General features: G+C 40.1%; 2 protein-coding genes across 2 annotated transcripts; both read right to left on the bottom strand.

Annotated features, from left to right (window-relative positions):
- Positions 1 to 15,980: 15,980 nt before the first annotated feature.
- LOC140835441 (uncharacterized) lies at positions 15,981 to 16,948 on the bottom strand. Its single transcript, XM_073200936.1, has 5 exons — positions 16,880 to 16,948; positions 16,725 to 16,794; positions 16,569 to 16,667; positions 16,287 to 16,370; positions 15,981 to 16,144 (listed from the first exon to the last, which is right to left on the bottom strand). Exons 1-5 carry the CDS (start codon positions 16,946 to 16,948, stop codon positions 15,981 to 15,983), a joined length of 486 nt encoding a protein of 161 aa, XP_073057037.1.
- LOC140835440 (uncharacterized protein At2g29880-like) lies at positions 16,668 to 18,689 on the bottom strand. The gene is made up of 3 exons (XM_073200935.1): positions 18,363 to 18,689; positions 16,880 to 18,271; positions 16,668 to 16,794 (listed from the first exon to the last, which is right to left on the bottom strand). Exons 1-2 carry the CDS (start codon positions 18,687 to 18,689, stop codon positions 17,672 to 17,674), a joined length of 927 nt encoding a protein of 308 aa, XP_073057036.1. The 3' UTR covers positions 16,668 to 16,794; positions 16,880 to 17,671.
- Between the last annotated feature and the right edge of the window lie 1,237 nt (positions 18,690 to 19,926).

Below are 19,926 nucleotides of genomic sequence, written 5' to 3'. Positions count from 1 at the left end.
GAACAGGGTAGCACATCCGGGGATCCGATGGATGTTACTGCTACACCCATGGAGACTCTGTTAAAACGATTCCAGTCTTTCAGACCACCTACCTTAAGGGGTACAGAAAACGCAATCGAATGTGAAAGCTGGTTGGAGGATATCGAGATGTTATTCGAGTCTCTAGAATATAGTGATGAGAAAAGAGTGAAACTCATTGGCAATCAATTGCAAGATGTGGCTAAGAATTGGTGGTTGAATATCAAAAGAGCATTCGAGCAGCGTGGCACAGAGATTACATGGAAAGTGTTCAAGACAGAGTTCTATCAGCGATTCTTTCCTATATCCTACCGTAAAGATAAAGGCGCTGAGTTTGCAAACCTGAGGCAAGGGCAATTGAACATTGAAGAGTATGTCGCTAAATTTTCTTCATTGCTTCGCTTTGCACCTCATGTTTCAAGTAGTGATGAGGCCGTAGCAGATCAGTTTATAAACGGCTTAAATCCCGACATCTTTACATTGATAAATACTGGGAGACCCAACAATTTTGCCGATGCATTGAATCGTGCCAAAGGAGCAGAAGCTGGATTGCTTAGGCAACGGAGTGTTCCGTATGTTGCTCCGATTCCGAGACCGCCACAAACTGTAGTGCAACCTTCTCCTAGAATTGAGAGTGGTGGTAGCAGTAGTGGGCAAAAGGATCAACTGAAAGCGAAAGGGAAGCAGTTTAAAAGACCCGGGAGCAGTTCGTCGAGCTCCAGTGGATCAAGACAGAGTGGTTTTGATCGGAGTACAAGGTACACGGGTGTATATTGCAATTCTTGTTGTGGCAGGCATGCCACAGAACAGTGTCAGGGAGTAACGGGGAGATGCAACATATGTAGACAACGAGGACATTTCGCCAAAGTCTGTCCTCAGAGGAGTGGTGTACCGAGATTTCAGGGTGCAGGGTCATCTGCATCAGTGACTCAGCCTGAGAGGCAAGCTTCATCGGTTCACTCCTTTCAGCCGCCACCTACACAGACCCAGCCTCGAGCCAGAGGTGGTCAGACCGGGAGTCAGCAGACCCGACAACAGGCTCAGGTGTTTGCATTGACAGAGGAGCAAGCACAGGATGCACCAGACGATGTCATCGCAGGTAACTGTTCTCTTTGCAGTTATCCTGCTTATATATTGATAGATACAGGTGCATCGTATACATTCATCTCAGAACGATTCGCGTTATTGCATTCCTTGCTTGTTGAGTCTTTGTTGGATGTAGTGTCTATTATTTCTCCGTTGGGAAGTGGTTTGATATCTGTAACTACGGTTAGACATTGCATTTTACAGTTTGAGGGTCATGAAATTGATCTAGATTGCATAGTACTTGGGCTAGCTGATTTTGATTGCATTGTTGGGATTGACATGTTAACAAAGTACAGAGCCACCGTGGATTGTTTCCACAAAATTGTCAGATTCAGACCAGAAATGGCAGAAGAGTGGAAATTCTACGGTAAGGGTTCCAGATCTCGGATTCCCTTGATTTCGGCTTTGACTATGAATAAGTTGTTGCAGAAAAGAGCAGATGGGTTCCTTGTGTATCTGTAGATGTACAGAAATCGAGCCCGGCATTGGCAGACTTGCCAATAGTACGGGAGTTTGCAGATGTGTTCCCAGATGAAATACCAGGGTTACCTCCAGCACGAGAGGTAGATTTTAGCATAGATCTTATGCCAGGTACTGTTCCTATATCTCGAGCTCCGTATAGGATGGCGCCTGTTGAACTGAAAGAACTGAAAGCACAATTAGAAGATCTTCTAGCCAAGGGATATATCCGAGCTAGTGTATCTCCTTGGGGCGCACCAGTGCTCTTTGTGCGAAAGAAAGATGGATCGATGCGATTATGTATCGACTATCGGCAATTGAACACAACGACAGTGAAGAATAAATATCCATTGCCGCGCATCGACGATTTATTTGATCAATTACTGGGATCATCGATTTATTCTAAGATCGATTTGCGATCCGGATATCATCAACTCAGAGTTCGAGATGTAGATATACCGAAAACAGCATTTCGAACCGGGTATGGACATTACGAATTTATTGTCATGCCTTTTGGTTTAACAAATGCTCCAGCAGTGTTTATGAGTTTGATGAACCGAGTCTTTCAGAAGTACTTGGATGAGTTTGTGATTGTGTTTATTGATGATATCTTGGTGTATTCTAAAAATTTGAATGAGCATGCCAATCATTTGAGAATTGTGTTGCAAACACTGAGAAATGAAAGATTATATGCTAAACTGTCCAAGTGTGAGTTTTGGTTGAGACAGGTTGTCTTCTTGGGTCATATTATATCTGGAGATGGTATTGCTGTAGATCCGAGTAAAGTGGAAGCTGTGATCAATTGGCTGAGACCGACTTCTGTGCCAGATATACGCAGTTTCATGGGTCTAGCAGGATACTATAGACGATTTATTAAAGATTTCTCCAGTATTGCAAAGCCGATTACCCAGTTGACACAAAAGAATGCGCCATTTGTATGGTCCGAGGATTGTGAGTCTAGCTTTGTGGAATTGAAGAAGAAGCTGACCAGTGCTCCAGTACTGACGATACCTTCAGGTACGGGTGATTTCGTTGTATATTGTGATGCCTCTCACCGAGGGTTGGGATGTGTTCTTATGCAGCGAGGTCATGTGGTCGCATACGCCTCGAGACAACTGAAGCCACATGAAGTCCGATACCCCATTCATGATCTCGAATTAGCGGCTATCGTATTTGCATTAAAGATCTGGCATCACTATCTCTACGGCGAGAAATTTGAGATTTACTCCGATCACAAGAGCCTGAAGTATCTATTTTCTCGATCAGAACTGAATATGCGGCAGCGTAGATGGCTTGATCTACTGAAAGACTTTGATTGTGAAATCAAATATTATCCAGGGAAGTCAAATGCAGCAGCAGACGCCTTGAGTCGAAAGGTTTGTTCTCTATCCTTATCGACGATAGGTGTTACAAAGTTAGTTGAAACTTGCTGTTTGTCTGGATTAGAATTTGATACAAAGAATAGGCCACTACAACTTGCTACAATCCTAGTTGAGCCTGATTTGATTATGAGAATCAAATAAGCACAAAGAATTGATCCAAACGTGCAGAAATCGATTGATATGGTCAGATCAGGGCATATATCAGAATACCAGATACGTGATCATGTGCTGTATGTGAATAACCATCTTGTCGTGCCAGATGTTTCAGACTTGAAACATCATATTCTATCAGAAGCACGTTGTAGTCGGTTTAGCATTCATCCTGCTGGCAGAAAGATGTACAATGACTTGAAGATGCAGTTCTGGTGGAAGCAGATGAAGTCAGATATTGCAGAATTTGTGTCTAAGTGCTTGAACTGCCAACAGGTGAAAGCGGAGAGGAAGAAGCCCGGAGGTTTACTTCAGAGTTTAGCCATTCCAGAATGGAAATGGGATCACATTTCCATGGATTTCGTGACGAAGTTACCTCGATCATCTAGAGGCTGTAATGCGATTTGGGTCATTATTGGCAGACTGACCAAATCAGCTTGCTTTATTCCGTACAGAATGACGTATCGACATGATCAGATGGCGGAGATATATGTCCGAGAGGTAGTTAGATTACATGGTGTGCCGAAGTCTAACGTATCAGATCGTGATCCACGATTCACTTCACACTTTTGGCACAGTTTACAGCAAGCTTTAGGTACGACATTACACCTGAGTACTGCTTATCATCCTCAGACAGACGGACAGTCAGAACGGACTATCCCGACTCTAGAGGATATGTTGAGAGCCGTATTGCTAGATTTTGGCACTAGTTGGCAAGATTCTCTACCTCTTTGTGAATTCTCTTACAATAACAGCTATCAGACAAGCATTGAGATGTCACCGTTTGAAGCTTTATATGGCAAAAAGTGCAGATCTCCGCTGTACTGGGATGACATCTCAGAGGTACCAGAACTTGGACTGGATATGATTCGAGACATGACTGAGAAAGTGAAGATTATTCAGAAAAGAATGAAGACGGCACAGGATAGGCAAGCCAAATACGCCAATATTAGACGTAGACCGTTGGTATTCGAGCAAGGAGACAGAGTATTTTTGAAGATTTCTCCATTCAGAGGCGTTGTCAGATTTGGCAAGCGTGGGAAGTTGTCTCCTAGATACGTCGGTCCTTACGAGATCCTAGAGAAGATTGGTGACCGAGCCTATCGACTTGCTCTTCCTCCTTCGTTATCCGGGATACATGATGTTTTTCATGTGTCAATATTACGTAGATATATGCCGGATATTTCCCATGTCATTCAGCCTGACGAAGCGGAGCTTGATCAGACCTTGAGCTATGTTGAGCAACCAATACAAATTCTTGATCGGAAAGAAAAGAAGCTCAGGACAAAGACTATTTCGCTAGTGAAAGTCCAATGGAGTCGACATGGCCTCGAAGAAGCGACTTGGGAGACAGAAGCAGATATGAGACAGAGATATCCTGAATTATTTACATAATGTAAGTAAATCTTCAGTCCTGATTATATTACTTGTCATGTATGTTTAATAGATTGTCTGTGATTTCGAGGGCGAAATCATTTCTTAGAGGGGGAGAAATGTAAGGTCCGAGATTTATTAGTATTCATTCATACGATACTCGGAAAATATGAGAATACATGACGTGAAAGGAGAGGAGAAAAGATATGAGAAATTAGGGTTTTGCAAGACCGCACCCGCGCCCAGAACATGAGTGCACCCGCGGTCATGCAATTGTGGATTTTTGCAAGAAAAGCCGAAGCCACACCGCACCCGCGGTGCATGGACAGAAAGTTGGCAAATTTTATTCGAAGCAAGACCGCACCCGCGGTGCAAGAAGACCGCACCCGCGGTGGTGTGACCGCACCCGCGGTAAGAACAAGACCGCACCCGCGGTCCTCATTTTTGAAAAATAAAAACCCCGCCGAAGCATGAGCGCACCCGCGGTCTGGACATGAGCGCACCCGCGGTGCTGCATGCGAGAGATCCACCTTGATTCTTATGATGACACATATATATAGAGGTGTCCTCATTATTCCTCATTTCAGCAGATGACCGGGAAAGGTAGAGAACTCTTAGAATTCTTCAAGTGTCTTCAAGGCTTTGAAGTTAGATTTCTCAAGATTTAGCCATCCGAATTATATTCCGAGTTAAGATTTGGATTCCTCTCAGCACTAGCTTCAAAAAGATGTAAGTTTCTTTATATTCCTGCATTAATTAAGATATTGATGTTGGGAAAATGCTGATATGCTTGTAATTATATATTCTGGGGAGAATAGACATCGTAGTAACGTAAACGGATCGAGAAAATGATGCCATACGTGATTGTTATGAAATTTCAGATGGTATGAGTCGTGATAATGCAGATTTTGGGGAGATTATGACTTTGTGATTGATGTGATGAGTGGTGGATAATCCACTAACTATTATTGAGAGATTGGTATCAAGAAATCATGCCATTACACTACTGAATTGTATTGAGATTGAATTATGAATGGTATAAGACTCGCCTTGAGTTATGTCTTGATAGAGTGTATCTTTACATTGCCATTTCAGATTGACATCGGTAAGATTCGTCTTCGAGACCTCGACATCAATAACGATTTAACAAGAAAGGTATAATAGCATGTTTCATGTTTTAGATTGATTTATGCATGTATACATGTTTATACTGGGATTTGTTCTCACCGGAGTTTCCGGCTGTTGTTATGTCTGTATGTGTGCATAACAACAAGTGGGGCAGGATCTGGGTCGAGACAGAGATGAGATCGTGATAGCGTGGTGACTTCGGGCGCAACAGAGGACTATTTGTGACTACTAGCTTTGTACTACTTGTAGATAGTAGTTGTTTTAAACACTAGTTGTACGAATGTATAATAACCAGACTGGTAGTTACATTTTATGAAATAAAGTAGAAGTATATATTGTGCTTAGTTTTGTTAACATTTGATGTAATGTTAAAAGCAAAAATTTGACCCACTTTTTATAATAAGGATCCATTTAATCCCAAATAAATGAGTTAGAGCCCGGGTCCCCACATAATACGTCTAAGTTATGAAAGATAAGTGCTTGAACTCATATTAGTATGTGCAGCAGTTGCCTCAAACGAGATCCAACGAATCCCTCAACGCCATGTAAGTATTTATTTTCGACGTGCAAAATGAGAAAATATTTTATTTTTGAGGTATGCTAAATGTCTTGTGACCAATTAGAACGGGTTTGGAAGTCGATGAACGTGATCGAAGACCTCTCCACCCCGGTAAAGCATGATCGGGTTTAGATCATGATTGAAAAGCGGTAAAACATGACCAGGGACCAATCCACTCTGTAAACATGACCGGGGATCTCATGTATGTGGTAGTGGATTTTACCTGCCAGCCCAGTACTATGGTTTAGTCTGACCAGGTGCATTTATGTATGGGTCACTTGCTTTGAAACATATCTCTATGCAAAATGATGAAGTTTATACATGTTCAAGTATGTATGATGCAAGTATGTTTATAAAAACTTTTATGATGATGACACCTATTTTTATGATATTACGTTCAAGTTTATGTATGTACGTCCTACTTTTAAGTTGCATGTAGTTTTATTACGTATTACTTGTGATCTCCAGTTTATATATGTTGAGTCTTTAGATTCACTAGATTTGATCGATGCAAGTGAGGATGACTTTGAGGAGACGAGAGGTGGGGACCAATGAGCTGTCTTGGACTACGCAGGAGGCTAAACCCGAGGACCGATCATATTTTGTAGTGACCTGTTCCAGAATCACCTACTAATCAAAAACTAAGCATGCAATTAACCTAATTAATTATAATCAGAGATAACAGCGGAAATATGGCCAACAACAATAGTTATACTACCATAAATGTAGTGACCCGTTCCAGAATCACCTACTAATCAAAAACTAAGCATGCAATTAACCTAATTAATTATAATCAGAGATAACAGCGGAAATATGGCCAACAACAATAGTTATACAACCCAATCGAAATCGAAGTCTAGACTAACTCAAAATGAAATATCCAGTACAACCATATCGAATCAAATGGAAAACACTGAAAACTAAACCAACCAGCTACTCAACGTCCTCCTCCTGCTCCTCCTGAGCCATCCAACCTGAGGCCTGCCCCGTGGGAATGGGGTGTCCAAGAATAAACAAAACCGAGGACGTGAGCGATAAGAACGCCCAGTACAAAAGTATGAGTATACAAACCTATATGAAATGCACATGCTATGATATGATACCAGGGTAGTCAAGAAACAGGAATCACAAAGGATCTCAAAATGCTCAGTCTAGAGGCGCCAAGTGGATAGTGCCGCGCGGTCCAACCTCTGGGTCACTGCATCCACTACAAGACAGACGTGGACCTAAAATGTCCCGGACCACCGAAGCCCTCCCGACCCGTCGGCCACTGTGTACTCTCGGTGTCCATGCGTCCACAAGACAGGGCTGAGCGGCCCCAAGATATAGCTTATCTCGAAAGAGATACAGCTCAACAGTAAAGGCTATCTCGAAGGAGATACGGCTCAACATGATATGCAATATGCATCATAACTCGTGACATAATAGCATGCATCATATGACATATAACAATGCAGCAAATACTCATGCAACACATATATGAATGTATACTCAACCAGGATATCTCGGATAGTACTTTTGTACCTCTATCACAGCAAGCCTAGCCTTACGCAACACCGCTAATCAGGTCTAGCACAAGCCTACGCATCAAAAGCATACTCAATCAATACTACCATGCTCGACTAGCAAAACCAGTACTCCCTAGTACTACCAAAGGTTTAGGGTTTACCTTCGTCCTTCGACAGCCCTTTGATGTCGATTGCCTTGAAACTCAGGCGCCGCTACGCTACTACTCCTGGCAGCTCTTGGCTATCGCTCGACCAACAACTAACCCTAAAAACCTTCCAAATCCTCTCAACTATGAGGCAAAATCATAAATTGGCAAGTCACAAATGAGAAATCCGAGCACTATTTATAGGCCATGTTCGGATCCTCCGAACAACACTTCGGAACGTCCGAACGCTACGTGTCCATTGGCTCTTGACAGCTCATGATCGGATCCTCCGATCATACACTTCGGACCGTCCGAACATGCATGGAAAATGACGTGTCGATCAACACTTGACACCTATGATCGGATTTACCGAACTACACTTCGGATCGTCCGAACTCTTCGGTGCTTCCGAACCCTCTTCGGTCCGTCCGATCATGACCATAGCCAAAATTACACCTTAAACCTTCTTAATCACCATTACTCCGTTAATTACCCAATTTGGAATTCGGGCTACTACATTCTCCCCCCCTTAAAAGATTTCGTCCTCGAAATCAGGCTTAGAGAATGAACAAAACGAAATAACAACATCATTAATACATCTCAATTGTTGTTGAATACAACTGATACTATGATTACAACTGAAAACACAAACTTATACAAAGCACAACTCAAAAGAGCTCTGGATGCTCCGAACGCATACGACTCTCTAACTCCCAAGTGGCTTCTTCAGTGCCTCGACGCTGCCACTGCACTAAGACAAGAGGAATGATCTTATTCCGCAACACCTTATCTTTGCGATCTAGAATCTGAACTGGTCGCTCCACGTAAGACAAATCCGTATCAAGTTGAACTTCAGATGGATGTAAGATGTGCGACTCATCTGCTACATAACGTCTCAACAAGGATACGTGGAACACATCATGAATACTTGATAGATACGGCGGCAACGCAAGTCTGTAAGCTAAATCTCCCACACATTCCAGTATCTCGAATGGACCAATAAATCTCGGAGACAGCTTACCCTTGAGACCAAATCTCAAAATCCTGCGAAAAGGCGAAACTCGGAGAAACACCTTCTCACCTGGCTGAAAATGAAGAGGTCGACGCTTTGTGTTCGCATAACTAGCCTGTCGATCCTGAGCAGTCTTAATCCGCTTCTTGATTACTGCAACCTTATCTATAGCCTGCTGGACTAACTCCGGTCCCTCTACCTGTCGTTCCCCGACTTCATCCCAGAATAATGGAGTACGACAACGTCGCCCGTACAACGCCTCAAATGGTGCCATACCAATACTACGATGATAGCTGTTGTTGTACGCGAACTCAATCAAAGGCAAATGATCCTGCCAAGCGGGTCCGAAATCCATAACACAGGCTCGCAACATATCCTCAAGCGTACGGATAGTCCTCTCTGATTGACCGTCAGTCTCCGGATGATAAGCAGTACTCAGACTCAGTGTAGTACCCAAAGCTGACTGGAAACTACCCCAAAACCGTGAGGTAAAACGAGGATCTCTGTCACTAACAATACTGACAGGCACTCCATGCAAACGTACAATCTCCTGAATGTACAATCGAGCCATACGATCGAAAGTGAAATCACGATTATACGGCAGAAAATGAGCAGACTTGGTGAGTCGATCCACCACTACCCAGATAGCATCGCTGTTCCTCGAAGATAATGGCAAGTGAGTAATGAAATCCATCGTAATATGCTCCCACTTCCATTCTGGAATAGGTAAGTTCAACAACAATCCTCCCGGTCGACGGTGCTCTGCCTTAACCTGCTGGCAAACTAGACACTTGGAGACAAACTGATACACGCTGCGCTTCATCCCTTTCCACCAAAACCGCATCCTCAAGTCTCTATACATCTTGTTGCTTCCTGGATGAACACTTAACTTGCTTCGATGCGCCTGAGACAATATCTCGTCCCTCAAAGTGTCATCCTCTGGTACTACAACCCAATTAGATAAGCACAGAAGACCATTGGACTGATAATGGAAATTGCTATCACCACCAACTAACCGAGCTAATCTCTGAGTCTTGAGATCAGACATCTGAGCTTCTCGAATCCGAGTGAACAAATTGGGCTCAGATAAAATGGTAGCAACACGAATGCTCTCCATACCTTTCCGATGCTTGAAGTTAAACCCCAACGAGCAACTATCCTGGATGGCACTAGTCATAGCACAAGTCTGAAGTGCAGAGGCTCTCACCTTGCGACTAAGCGCATCAGCTGTGAGATTCGCAGAACCTGGATGGTACTTGATCTCGCAATCATAATCCTTCAGCAAATCCATCCAACGACGTTGCCTCATGTTCAACTCAGCCTGAGTGAACAGATATTTCAGACTCTTATGATCAGTAAAGATTTCAAACTGAACACCGTACAAATAATGACGCCAAATCTTCAGCGCAAACACAATAGCTGCCAATTCCAGATCATGAGTGGGATACTTCTCCTCGTGAGATTTCAGCTGTCTGGAAGCATAAGCAATCACATGACCGTTTTGCGTCAACACACACCCTAAGCCTTGAGTGGAGGCATCGGTGTAAACACTGAAACCATCAGATCCTGACGGTAACGCCAAAACAGGTGCGGAAGTCAGAAGTCGACGAAGCTCTCTGAAACTATCTTCGCACTCGGATGACCACTCAAATGGAACATCCCTCCGAGTAAGTTGCGTCAATGGTCTGGCTATCTGAGAGAAATTCACGATGAAGCGACGATAATACCCTGCCAGACCTAGAAAACTACGGATCTCAGCCACCGTCGTCGGACGTGACCAATTCAGCACTGCTTCAATCTTGCTGGGATCCACAGAAACTCCTTCCTTGGAAATCACATGACCAAGGAATACCACACGATCAATCCAGAACTCGCACTTATTCAGCTTAGCATACAATTGCTTCTCGCGAAGAATCTGCAACACAATCCTCAAGTGTTGGGCATGCTCTTCCACACTGTGGGAATAGATCAAGATATCGTCAATGAAAACCACCACAAACTGATCCAGAAAATCTCGGAAGATTCGGTTCATCAGATCCATGAACACCGCTGGCGCATTCGTCAATCCGAATGGCATAACTAGAAACTCGTAATGCCCATAACGAGTACGAAATGCAGTCTTGGAAATATCATCATCTCTGACTCTCATCTGATGATAACCCGATCGCAAGTCGATCTTGGAGTAAACAGAAGTACCCTGAAGCTGATCGAACAAGTCATCAATACGGGGTAAAGGGTACTTGTTTTTGATCGTCACCCGATTCAGCTGGCGATAATCCATGCACAACCGCATCGATCCATCCTTCTTCTTGACAAACAAGACTGGAGCTCCCCAAGGCGAAACACTCGGGCGAATATAACCCTTATCAAGAAGATCCTGCAATTGCTGCTTCAGCTCTCTCATCTCTGACGGAGCAAGACGATAGGGGGCACGAGAAATCGGTGCAGTCCCTGGCATTAAATCTATGCCAAATTCCACCTCTCTAACCGGAGGAAAACCAGGAATCTCATCTGGGAAAACATCAGGAAATTCACAAACCACTGGAATATCCTCTAGACCAACACTACCTGTGGATGAATCAATCGCATAGATGAGGTAGCCTTCCCCGCCCGACTCTAAAGCACGACAGGCTTTCAGAGCAGATACCAGTGGCATCGGAGGTCGCGCTCCCTCACCATAGAAAAACCAACTAGAGCTTTCAGTCGTACGAAACTGAACAAGCTTCTGGTAACAATCCACAGTAGCTCGGTAGGTAGTCAATAAGTCTATACCCAAGATACAATCAAAATCTTCCATCTCTAGGATCATAAGATTCGCCGTCAACTCGTTACCCTCAAAATCTAAGGGACAACCCATCACTAGACGCTTCGCTAACACCGAATGACCCATCAGAGTAGAAACAGAAAGAATGAAGTCTAGAGAAACATAGGGTAACCTATGACGCTTAACAAATCGTGCAGAAATGAAGGAATGAGAGGCTCCTGTATCAATAAGAACAAAAGCAGGAATACCGCATAAATGAAAAGTACCTGTTATGACTCTCTCCGTCTCATCTGCAGCCTGATCCTGGTTCAGCGCAAAAACCTGACCTTGGGCACGAGGTCGAAGATTCGAACTACCCACTGCCTGACCCTGCCTCCTCTGCTGAACAGTCGTCTGAGATCCAGAACCGGATCCTGCTCCACCTCGCAACTGAGGACAATTCTTCTTAATATGCCCCATCTCTCCGCACTGATAACAAGCTCCTGTGGCTACTCGGCATTGCTCCGATGGATGGTTCTTCCCACAATGCGCACAAGACTCCTTCTTCTTACCAAAGCGGAAAACACCACTAGATCGAGATCCAGATCCAGAAGAAGATGAACCAGATTTCTTGAATGACTGAGATCGAGGCCTCAAAGTACTCGGAGGTCTAGAAGAAGAAAGAATAGCCCTACCACGCTGGAGACTGATCTCTGCCTGGCGACACCGGTTCACTAACCCATCATAAGAAGTAGGATTATCACAGACAGTGACTCGATCAAAGATCTCCTGATTAAGGCCCTGGAGGAAATGATCATACTTGGCCTCAGAACTGCCACTGATATGAGGAGCGAAGGGTAACAACTCAAAGAATTTCTGCTGATACTCATCAACAGACATACTCCCCTGCTTAAGGTTCAGGAGCTCAATCGTCTTGGCCTGGCGAAGGGCTGGAGGAAAGTACAGCTGCATGAACGCTGCACGGAAATCGACCCAAGTCGCTCTTCCCTGCGACTGAACTATCGGCGCAGAAGTCGATCGCCACCACCTGCGAGCACGGCCCTCGAGAAGAAAACTAAGGGTCTCCATCTTCTGCTCATCGGTGCACTGGAATGCGCGGAAACAACTCTCCATGCGCTCTAACCAATCCTCCGCATCATCGGGAGTCTCACCGCCAACTAAAGGCTTAGGCCCCATCTGCATGAAACGATGCATATCGAAACGCCTAGGACCATCCCGACGATGACGATGCTCACGATGACGTCTATGATCGTCCTGGTCACCCCATCGACCTACACTCCCCTGACTACTCCCGTCATCAAAATGGTCAGCCATCGCTACAAGATAGAATAGGGAAAATGGTAAAATGGTCAACGGAAATCCCAAAACAGAATCTATATCCCAAAATCATACGCATGCTCTGATACCATAAATGTAGTGACCCGTTCCAGAATCACCTACTAATCAAAAACTAAGCATGATGGAAATGTAGTGACCCGTTCCAGAATCACCTACTAATCAAAAACTAAGCATGCAATTAACCTAATTAATTATAATCAGAGATAACAGCGGAAATATGGCCAACAACAATAGTTATACTACCATAAATGTAGTGACCCGTTCCAGAATCACCTACTAATCAAAAACTAAGCATGCAATTAACCTAATTAATTATAATCAGAGATAACAGCGGAAATATGGCCAACAACAATAGTTATACAACCCAATCGAAATCGAAGTCTAGACTAACTCAAAATGAAATATCCAGTACAACCATATCGAATCAAATGGAAAACACTGAAAACTAAACCAACCAGCTACTCAACGTCCTCCTCCTGCTCCTCCTGAGCCATCCAACCTGAGGCCTGCCCCGTGGGAATGGGGTGTCCAAGAATAAACAAAACCGAGGACGTGAGCGATAAGAACGCCCAGTACAAAAGTATGAGTATACAAACCTATATGAAATGCACATGCTATGATATGATACCAGGGTAGTCAAGAAACAGGAATCACAAAGGATCTCAAAATGCTCAGTCTAGAGGCGCCAAGTGGATAGTGCCGCGCGGTCCAACCTCTGGGTCACTGCATCCACTACAAGACAGACGTGGACCTAAAATGTCCCGGACCACCGAAGCCCTCCCGACCCGTCGGCCACTGTGTACTCTCGGTGTTCATGCGTCCACAAGACAGGGCTGAGCGGCCCCAAGATATAGCTTATCTCGAAAGAGATACAGCTCAACAGTAAAGGCTATCTCGAAGGAGATACGGCTCAACATGATATGCAATATGCATCATAACTCGTGACATAATAGCATGCATCATATGACATATAACAATGCAGCAAATACTCATGCAACACATATATGAATGTATACTCAACCAGGATATCTCGGATAGTACTTTTGTACCTCTATCACAGCAAGCCTAGCCTTACGCAACACCGCTAATCAGGTCTAGCACAAGCCTACGCATCAAAAGCATACTCAATCAATACTACCATGCTCGACTAGCAAAACCAGTACTCCCTAGTACTACCAAAGGTTTAGGGTTTACCTTCGTCCTTCGACAGCCCTTTGATGTCGATTGCCTTGAAACTCAGGCGCCGCTACGCTACTACTCCTGGCAGCTCTTGGCTATCGCTCGACCAACAACTAACCCTAAAAACCTTCCAAATCCTCTCAACTATGAGGCAAAATCATAAATTGGCAAGTCACAAATGAGAAATCCGAGCACTATTTATAGGCCATGTTCGGATCCTCCGAACAACACTTCGGAACGTCCGAACGCTACGTGTCCATTGGCTCTTGACAGCTCATGATCGGATCCTCCGATCATACACTTCGGACCGTCCGAACATGCATGGAAAATGACGTGTCGATCAACACTTGACACCTATGATCGGATTTACCGAACTACACTTCGGATCGTCCGAACTCTTCGGTGCTTCCGAACCCTCTTCGGTCCGTCCGATCATGACCATAGCCAAAATTACACCTTAAACCTTCTTAATCACCATTACTCCGTTAATTACCCAATTTGGAATTCGGGCTACTACATATTTTAAGATTCTATGCATGATATTTTTAATACTTTGATTTTCATGAGATGTATTTACAATGTTTAAACAAGTTTTTTTTTAGCAAACTTTATTTGTGATATTTTATTTGCAAGTATTTTTTAATGAACAGTTTATTTTAATTGGAATTTGAAGGTTTATTTCATATCTAAGAAAATTTTTATTTTTCCGTAAATTTTAAGTATGTTTAAAAGTATGGTATGTTACATAAATCTTGAATGAATGCATACTTGAAAGATATTAACTTGTATTTGTGATTCGACTAATTTTTTTAAAAATCTAGAGTCTGCATATTTATAGTTGAAAATTTTCAACGGTTGAAAATTCTTTCCAACGATCATCTGTACTAATACCCAACAAGTATGACATTGTTTAATTAAGTCACCGTGCATATCATTAAATGTTTCTTTTATTTTGCGACTTTTAGGTCCTAACTTCTGAAAAGACGATAGACCATAGACAATTTAGGAAACTTTATGTCATTCGATAGCTAATAGTATAATGTTCAATCATACTTTATCTCATAGCCATTGAACGATTTGAATCAGAGTATACATCTTGATGTGCTCGTATCTGACCGGTTACAGAGCGATTGGAATAAAAATATATCTATTTTATTATAATTAGAATTATCGATTTCAAATCCTTTGTTATATTCAAATATTTTTTTAAATTTAATTTCAAACTCACCCTTCAACATAGTCATTTGAAGTTTACGTATTTCAAATATCTTTTGTAAAAACAGAACCTTAGTGAATCTTTCAACATTAAAGAAAAAAAATTCAATTATATATTTTTCTGTATCAAACCTGTATCGAAGATATCACCATTCTTGTGAAAATAGAATTAAGGGGGGTGTATTCATTCTATACTTTTAAAAAAATTTAATGACTTTTTTTAAAAGGTGGACTTTTGTGGAGTTGATGGATTTTGATTGATTTTTATAGAATCTCATAGAATTGTAAAACATATTTCATAGACTTTTTTTCAAGATTTTTGTAGACTTTTGTAAACTTTTCCATAGAATTATATGAATTTTGTAATTTATAATTGTTATTTATTTTTTTATTAATTTCTTTTAAATAATTATCGGACATGTATAACCTCTTCAATTTTAATTTTTTTTAATTTATGAAAATATAAATGAATTTTACTTACTTAAAGGTTAAATAAATTTAATTTTTGAAAAACGACAAATAAACTATCCAATTTATTGAAATCAAAATTTCAATTCTTTATGTCAATTCAACATATTAATGAACAACATTTTTATAAGTTCATAATAAAATTTTATTAAATGAACAATCAAAATAATAAGTAGACTTTTATATAAAAAAATCTAATCATTATTTACAATTTGATCAACATCGCTCCACATTCCATTGGCTAAGGTATCCCTCCATTCATTAGCTTTTGCTCGTTGTTGTTCTTGAGTATCAAATAACTGATCAAAGTCGTCATCTTCATAAACTTGTGCCGATGAAGACAATTGAGCTTCATTATCTGGTTCAATTTGAAATTCATCACATCGACACTCCTTTCGAAGAAAATTGTAATCCAGCACAAGCCAATACAAACTCTGTTTGGGTCGTATATGGAAATGGAGGAGCCATCTTGAATATTTTGAACTGTGATTTAAATATACCAAATGTCCGCTCTATAACATTCTTCAAAGAAGCATGACGAAGATTGAACAACTCTTTAGCATCTTCATGGTGACGACCTTGATCTGTGAATTCTTGAAGATGATAACGTACACCTCGAAAAGGAGCCAAGAATTGACGTCGATTTGGAACCATCCACTAAAAAAATATTTACCTATCAAATCATATTTGTAAAGTTAATTAACTAATGAATAATATACATACTCTTTGAACATTACAAAAAATATAACTAGTCATGTAATATATAGGAAACAAATATATACCTCGTGGCATTTTAAGTCCATTATTTCTTGATAAAGCATCAGTCAACACGTGTGAATCATGAGCAGATCCCTCCCATCCGCTGAGTACGTAAATGAATTCTAAATCAAAGTTACAAACTGCCAAAACATTTTGAGAAATTATTCAGTGGCGATTACGGTAACTGTTATTGTCACGCCCAGACACCGTAGCTGGAATATGAGTTCCATCAATAGCTCCAATGCAATCCTGCACCAACAACATGAATAGCAATAACAATAATTACAACAATAAAAACAACAAAAAATAATAATATAAGAATCTCATTACTTACTTGAAAGTAAGGGTAGAATCTTGTGCTCCCTCTTATTCTTTCTGGTACAGCTGATCCAGGTTTAGCCATCATATCTACTGCAATGCATATTAATGCTCTCAACATCTTGTTGAAGTTTTGACTAGTATTGTAGTGCGATCGACCAAATGTTTTACGAATCAAGCAATATCGAGTATTTTGACCAACAATAAGTAAAAACATGGCAAGCATTTCATCAACACAAATGTATCTTGTGTCTTGTAAGGGTGTTCTTTCTCTAAGAATGGTGCATAATTTTAAAAAATATCGGGGTACATTCTGTAAATTTCTCGAAAATTTGTTGGATCCTCTTTTAATATTCTATGAATATAATCGTATCCACTTGTAGTTATTGATCGTCTATTTAGGGAGGATGGACACGTTCTCTATGAATGTTAATTATGTGCTCATTTAGCACATATAGGATCTCAAAAATTTGGATCCACAAATACTCAAAAGTTTCATGTAATTCTTCTCCCAGTTCTTCTTCTTCCATTTGTTCATCTACGTTGTGCACATTGATATTTGACATTTAAATTAACCACTTGACATAAAACAAGTAATGAAAATAAAAAAATCTATGAATCCATGAAAAAACATCATATGTCTAACCAAAACAAGATATGTTCAATAAAAAAACGGAGTAATTATAGAATAGAAATAATCCAAAAATTCAAATTCGCTATCAGTTCAATAATTAAAAAGCAATTCAAAAAAATATTAGTAAACATTTTAACACAATGTTTATCACTCACTTATGCCACCAAAAATCAATCATTCATTTAACTTATAGTCTATCCATTCCAAGCGCTCTTCGATTGTCATTTTCAGGAAAGCCATCTTCTTTGATCTAGTATTAAGCAAGTCAAGCACCTTGTACCGAGTACGATTCTCCAAGTTTGGGACTTTCTTAATAGCATCCCAACAATTATCATCTACATCACCAATTGATTCAATCTTAGAAGCTACCTTCTCAAGGTTGTAAGAGAGCTTATGCATAATATCTTGGTCAAGATTCTTTGATGTGCTCGATTTTCTTTCAAACTCTATCATATCTCGTTTTCTAGTGGCTGGTGGAACATCTGAACTCATTGGTTGAGAAGGTAGTGGAGAAATAAAGTCCTCATGAAGTGGAGGCTGATATAAAGATTCTTGCCTTTCACTTTGAATGAATTCACCACTATCGTAATCAAACATGTAATCATCTATTAAGCTAGTACTTTTATTTTGTTCAGTCTCAAATGTTCTCGCATCAGTGTCATCTCCTAATCCCATTGAACACTTTCCGGTGGCTGTTCCATTCCCAACTACAATTCTCAAATCTTCATAATCTTCAAAAGTTCTTGTCTGATAATGTTCATGTTTAGGATGAGACTGTCAAAGAACAAAAAGCAACAAGTGTTAAAAATAATTCTAATTTTAACTGAAAAATGTAAATTTTATTATTCTAATTTCAGATTCTCACCTTAAAATATTCATCCCACACTTCATCATTAGCCGTGAATTTTTTTGTCTCAGGATCCCATCCAAACCCAGAACTATGACATATAAGCTTAGAATAATTATTGTATAGTTGTTTGAACCATTTCAAACGACTTTGATATTGTGCGAAAGACTTTTCATACCCCAGTTTTCTGTTAAGAGTAGAAAGTATATTCTTTTCCACTGTTCTTTTGTTCAGCATCCCATTCTTATCACGACATTCTTTCATGGCAGCATCGACTATGAGTTTTAATAATTTATTGCTCTCCTCAGTCATCCACAAATTATATTTTGTTTGTGAATCACCCATTTATAATTTCTTAAGAAAAGGTAGAAGTTAAATATCTCAATAATTATATTAAAATATCATCGAGTTCTTAAATTTTGTCAAACATGTTAGAACATTACAAATGCATCAGCTTACACGTGTAAAAATGCATCATACCTTCATAGTATATATATTGAAACAAAAATGAATACTTGCAAAATAAAAGGGTTCACAGTCGATAAGGAAAAATTACTATGCTCCTAACTCTTCTACTCGTAACAGCTGAAAAATGGCGTTATCTTCCCACACTCATTAAAACAAACAAAGAAACACTGTATAATATGTGGTGAATAATAATAAAAAATTTAGATGAAAGGCCTATTAAAAAATCACGAATTTTTAAAATATAAAATAATCGATTAAATTAAGTCAAAAATTAAACTTCAATATAAAACAATCAATTTTACTGTGTACGTATGAATGATTTTAATCAAACTATTAAGATCACTGTCTTTTTTAGCAAACTTTTTACATATGTGAATTATTACATCATTAAAAAAATTAAATTAAAGAATGTACTATATATTAGATCAAAGATGTGTTACTCCTCCTACGTCCATTTCGAATATAATTATTTTTAATATTTTCATGGTTTTCTTTCGCAAAAAAAATCGTTTTAAATACAATAACCATAGTGATTCAAGAAAAAACAACTCATCTATTTACACATAAATATTGGCAAGAATGACCAATCATACCTTTGAATAGAAGAAATTTTTTTGAGCGAGTGAAGAACCCTAGAAACGGTTTGAGATAGAAGAGAGATAGCGTATTTTTCAAAGAAAGTCCATCAAAATGTTTGGTATAGGTGGAAGAATATTTTAGATTTTTTGTAATTGTACATAAGGTTTCAAGGTTTGTACATAAATACTAAAATAAGAATCCTTGAAAATATATGGATTTTTTGGATACCTCTTAACTTAGTTTAAAAAGTCAAGTTTGAATACCACATGACTTTTTAAAACTCTACCAAAATCCATGTTGAATACCACTAAACATATATAGAGTATATAAAAGTTTAAATTGAATACCTCTAGATTTTAAAATTCGGTAAAGGTCTTTAAAAGTTTATATTGAATACACCCCCTAAAAGTATAGAAAAGAGTACATTTATTTTGCTACACCAAATTTGATTTAAGTATGTTGGATTAAGCGTGTATGTGTGAGACCAGTATTGAGATGAATGACATAATAGAAAGTTCTTGTGTATCAAGCTACT

This window comes from Primulina eburnea, chromosome 6 (genome assembly GCF_022965805.1).
Source record: "Primulina eburnea isolate SZY01 chromosome 6, ASM2296580v1, whole genome shotgun sequence".
Lineage (NCBI taxonomy): Eukaryota > Viridiplantae > Streptophyta > Magnoliopsida > Lamiales > Gesneriaceae > Primulina > Primulina eburnea.
The sequence above is the reverse complement of the archived record's forward strand: the minus strand, read 5'-3'. Positions and strand labels throughout refer to the sequence as shown.

Coding starts and splice junctions, on each gene's coding strand:
- LOC140835441 (XM_073200936.1), bottom strand. CDS start 16,948: ATGGCTAAACCTGGATCAGCTGTACCAGAAAGAATAAGAGGGAGCACA. Junction 16,371..16,568: donor TGGACTTAAAATGCCACGAG/GTATATATTTGT, acceptor AAGAATTCACAG/ATCAAGGTCGTCACCATGAA. Junction 16,145..16,286: donor TGTTATAGAGCGGACATTTG/GTATATTTAAAT, acceptor AAATTGAACCAG/ATAATGAAGCTCAATTGTCT.
- LOC140835440 (XM_073200935.1), bottom strand. CDS start 18,689: ATGGGTGATTCACAAACAAAATATAATTTGTGGATGACTGAGGAGAGC. Junction 18,272..18,362: donor TGTGGGATGAATATTTTAAG/GTGAGAATCTGA, acceptor GTTCTTTGACAG/TCTCATCCTAAACATGAACA.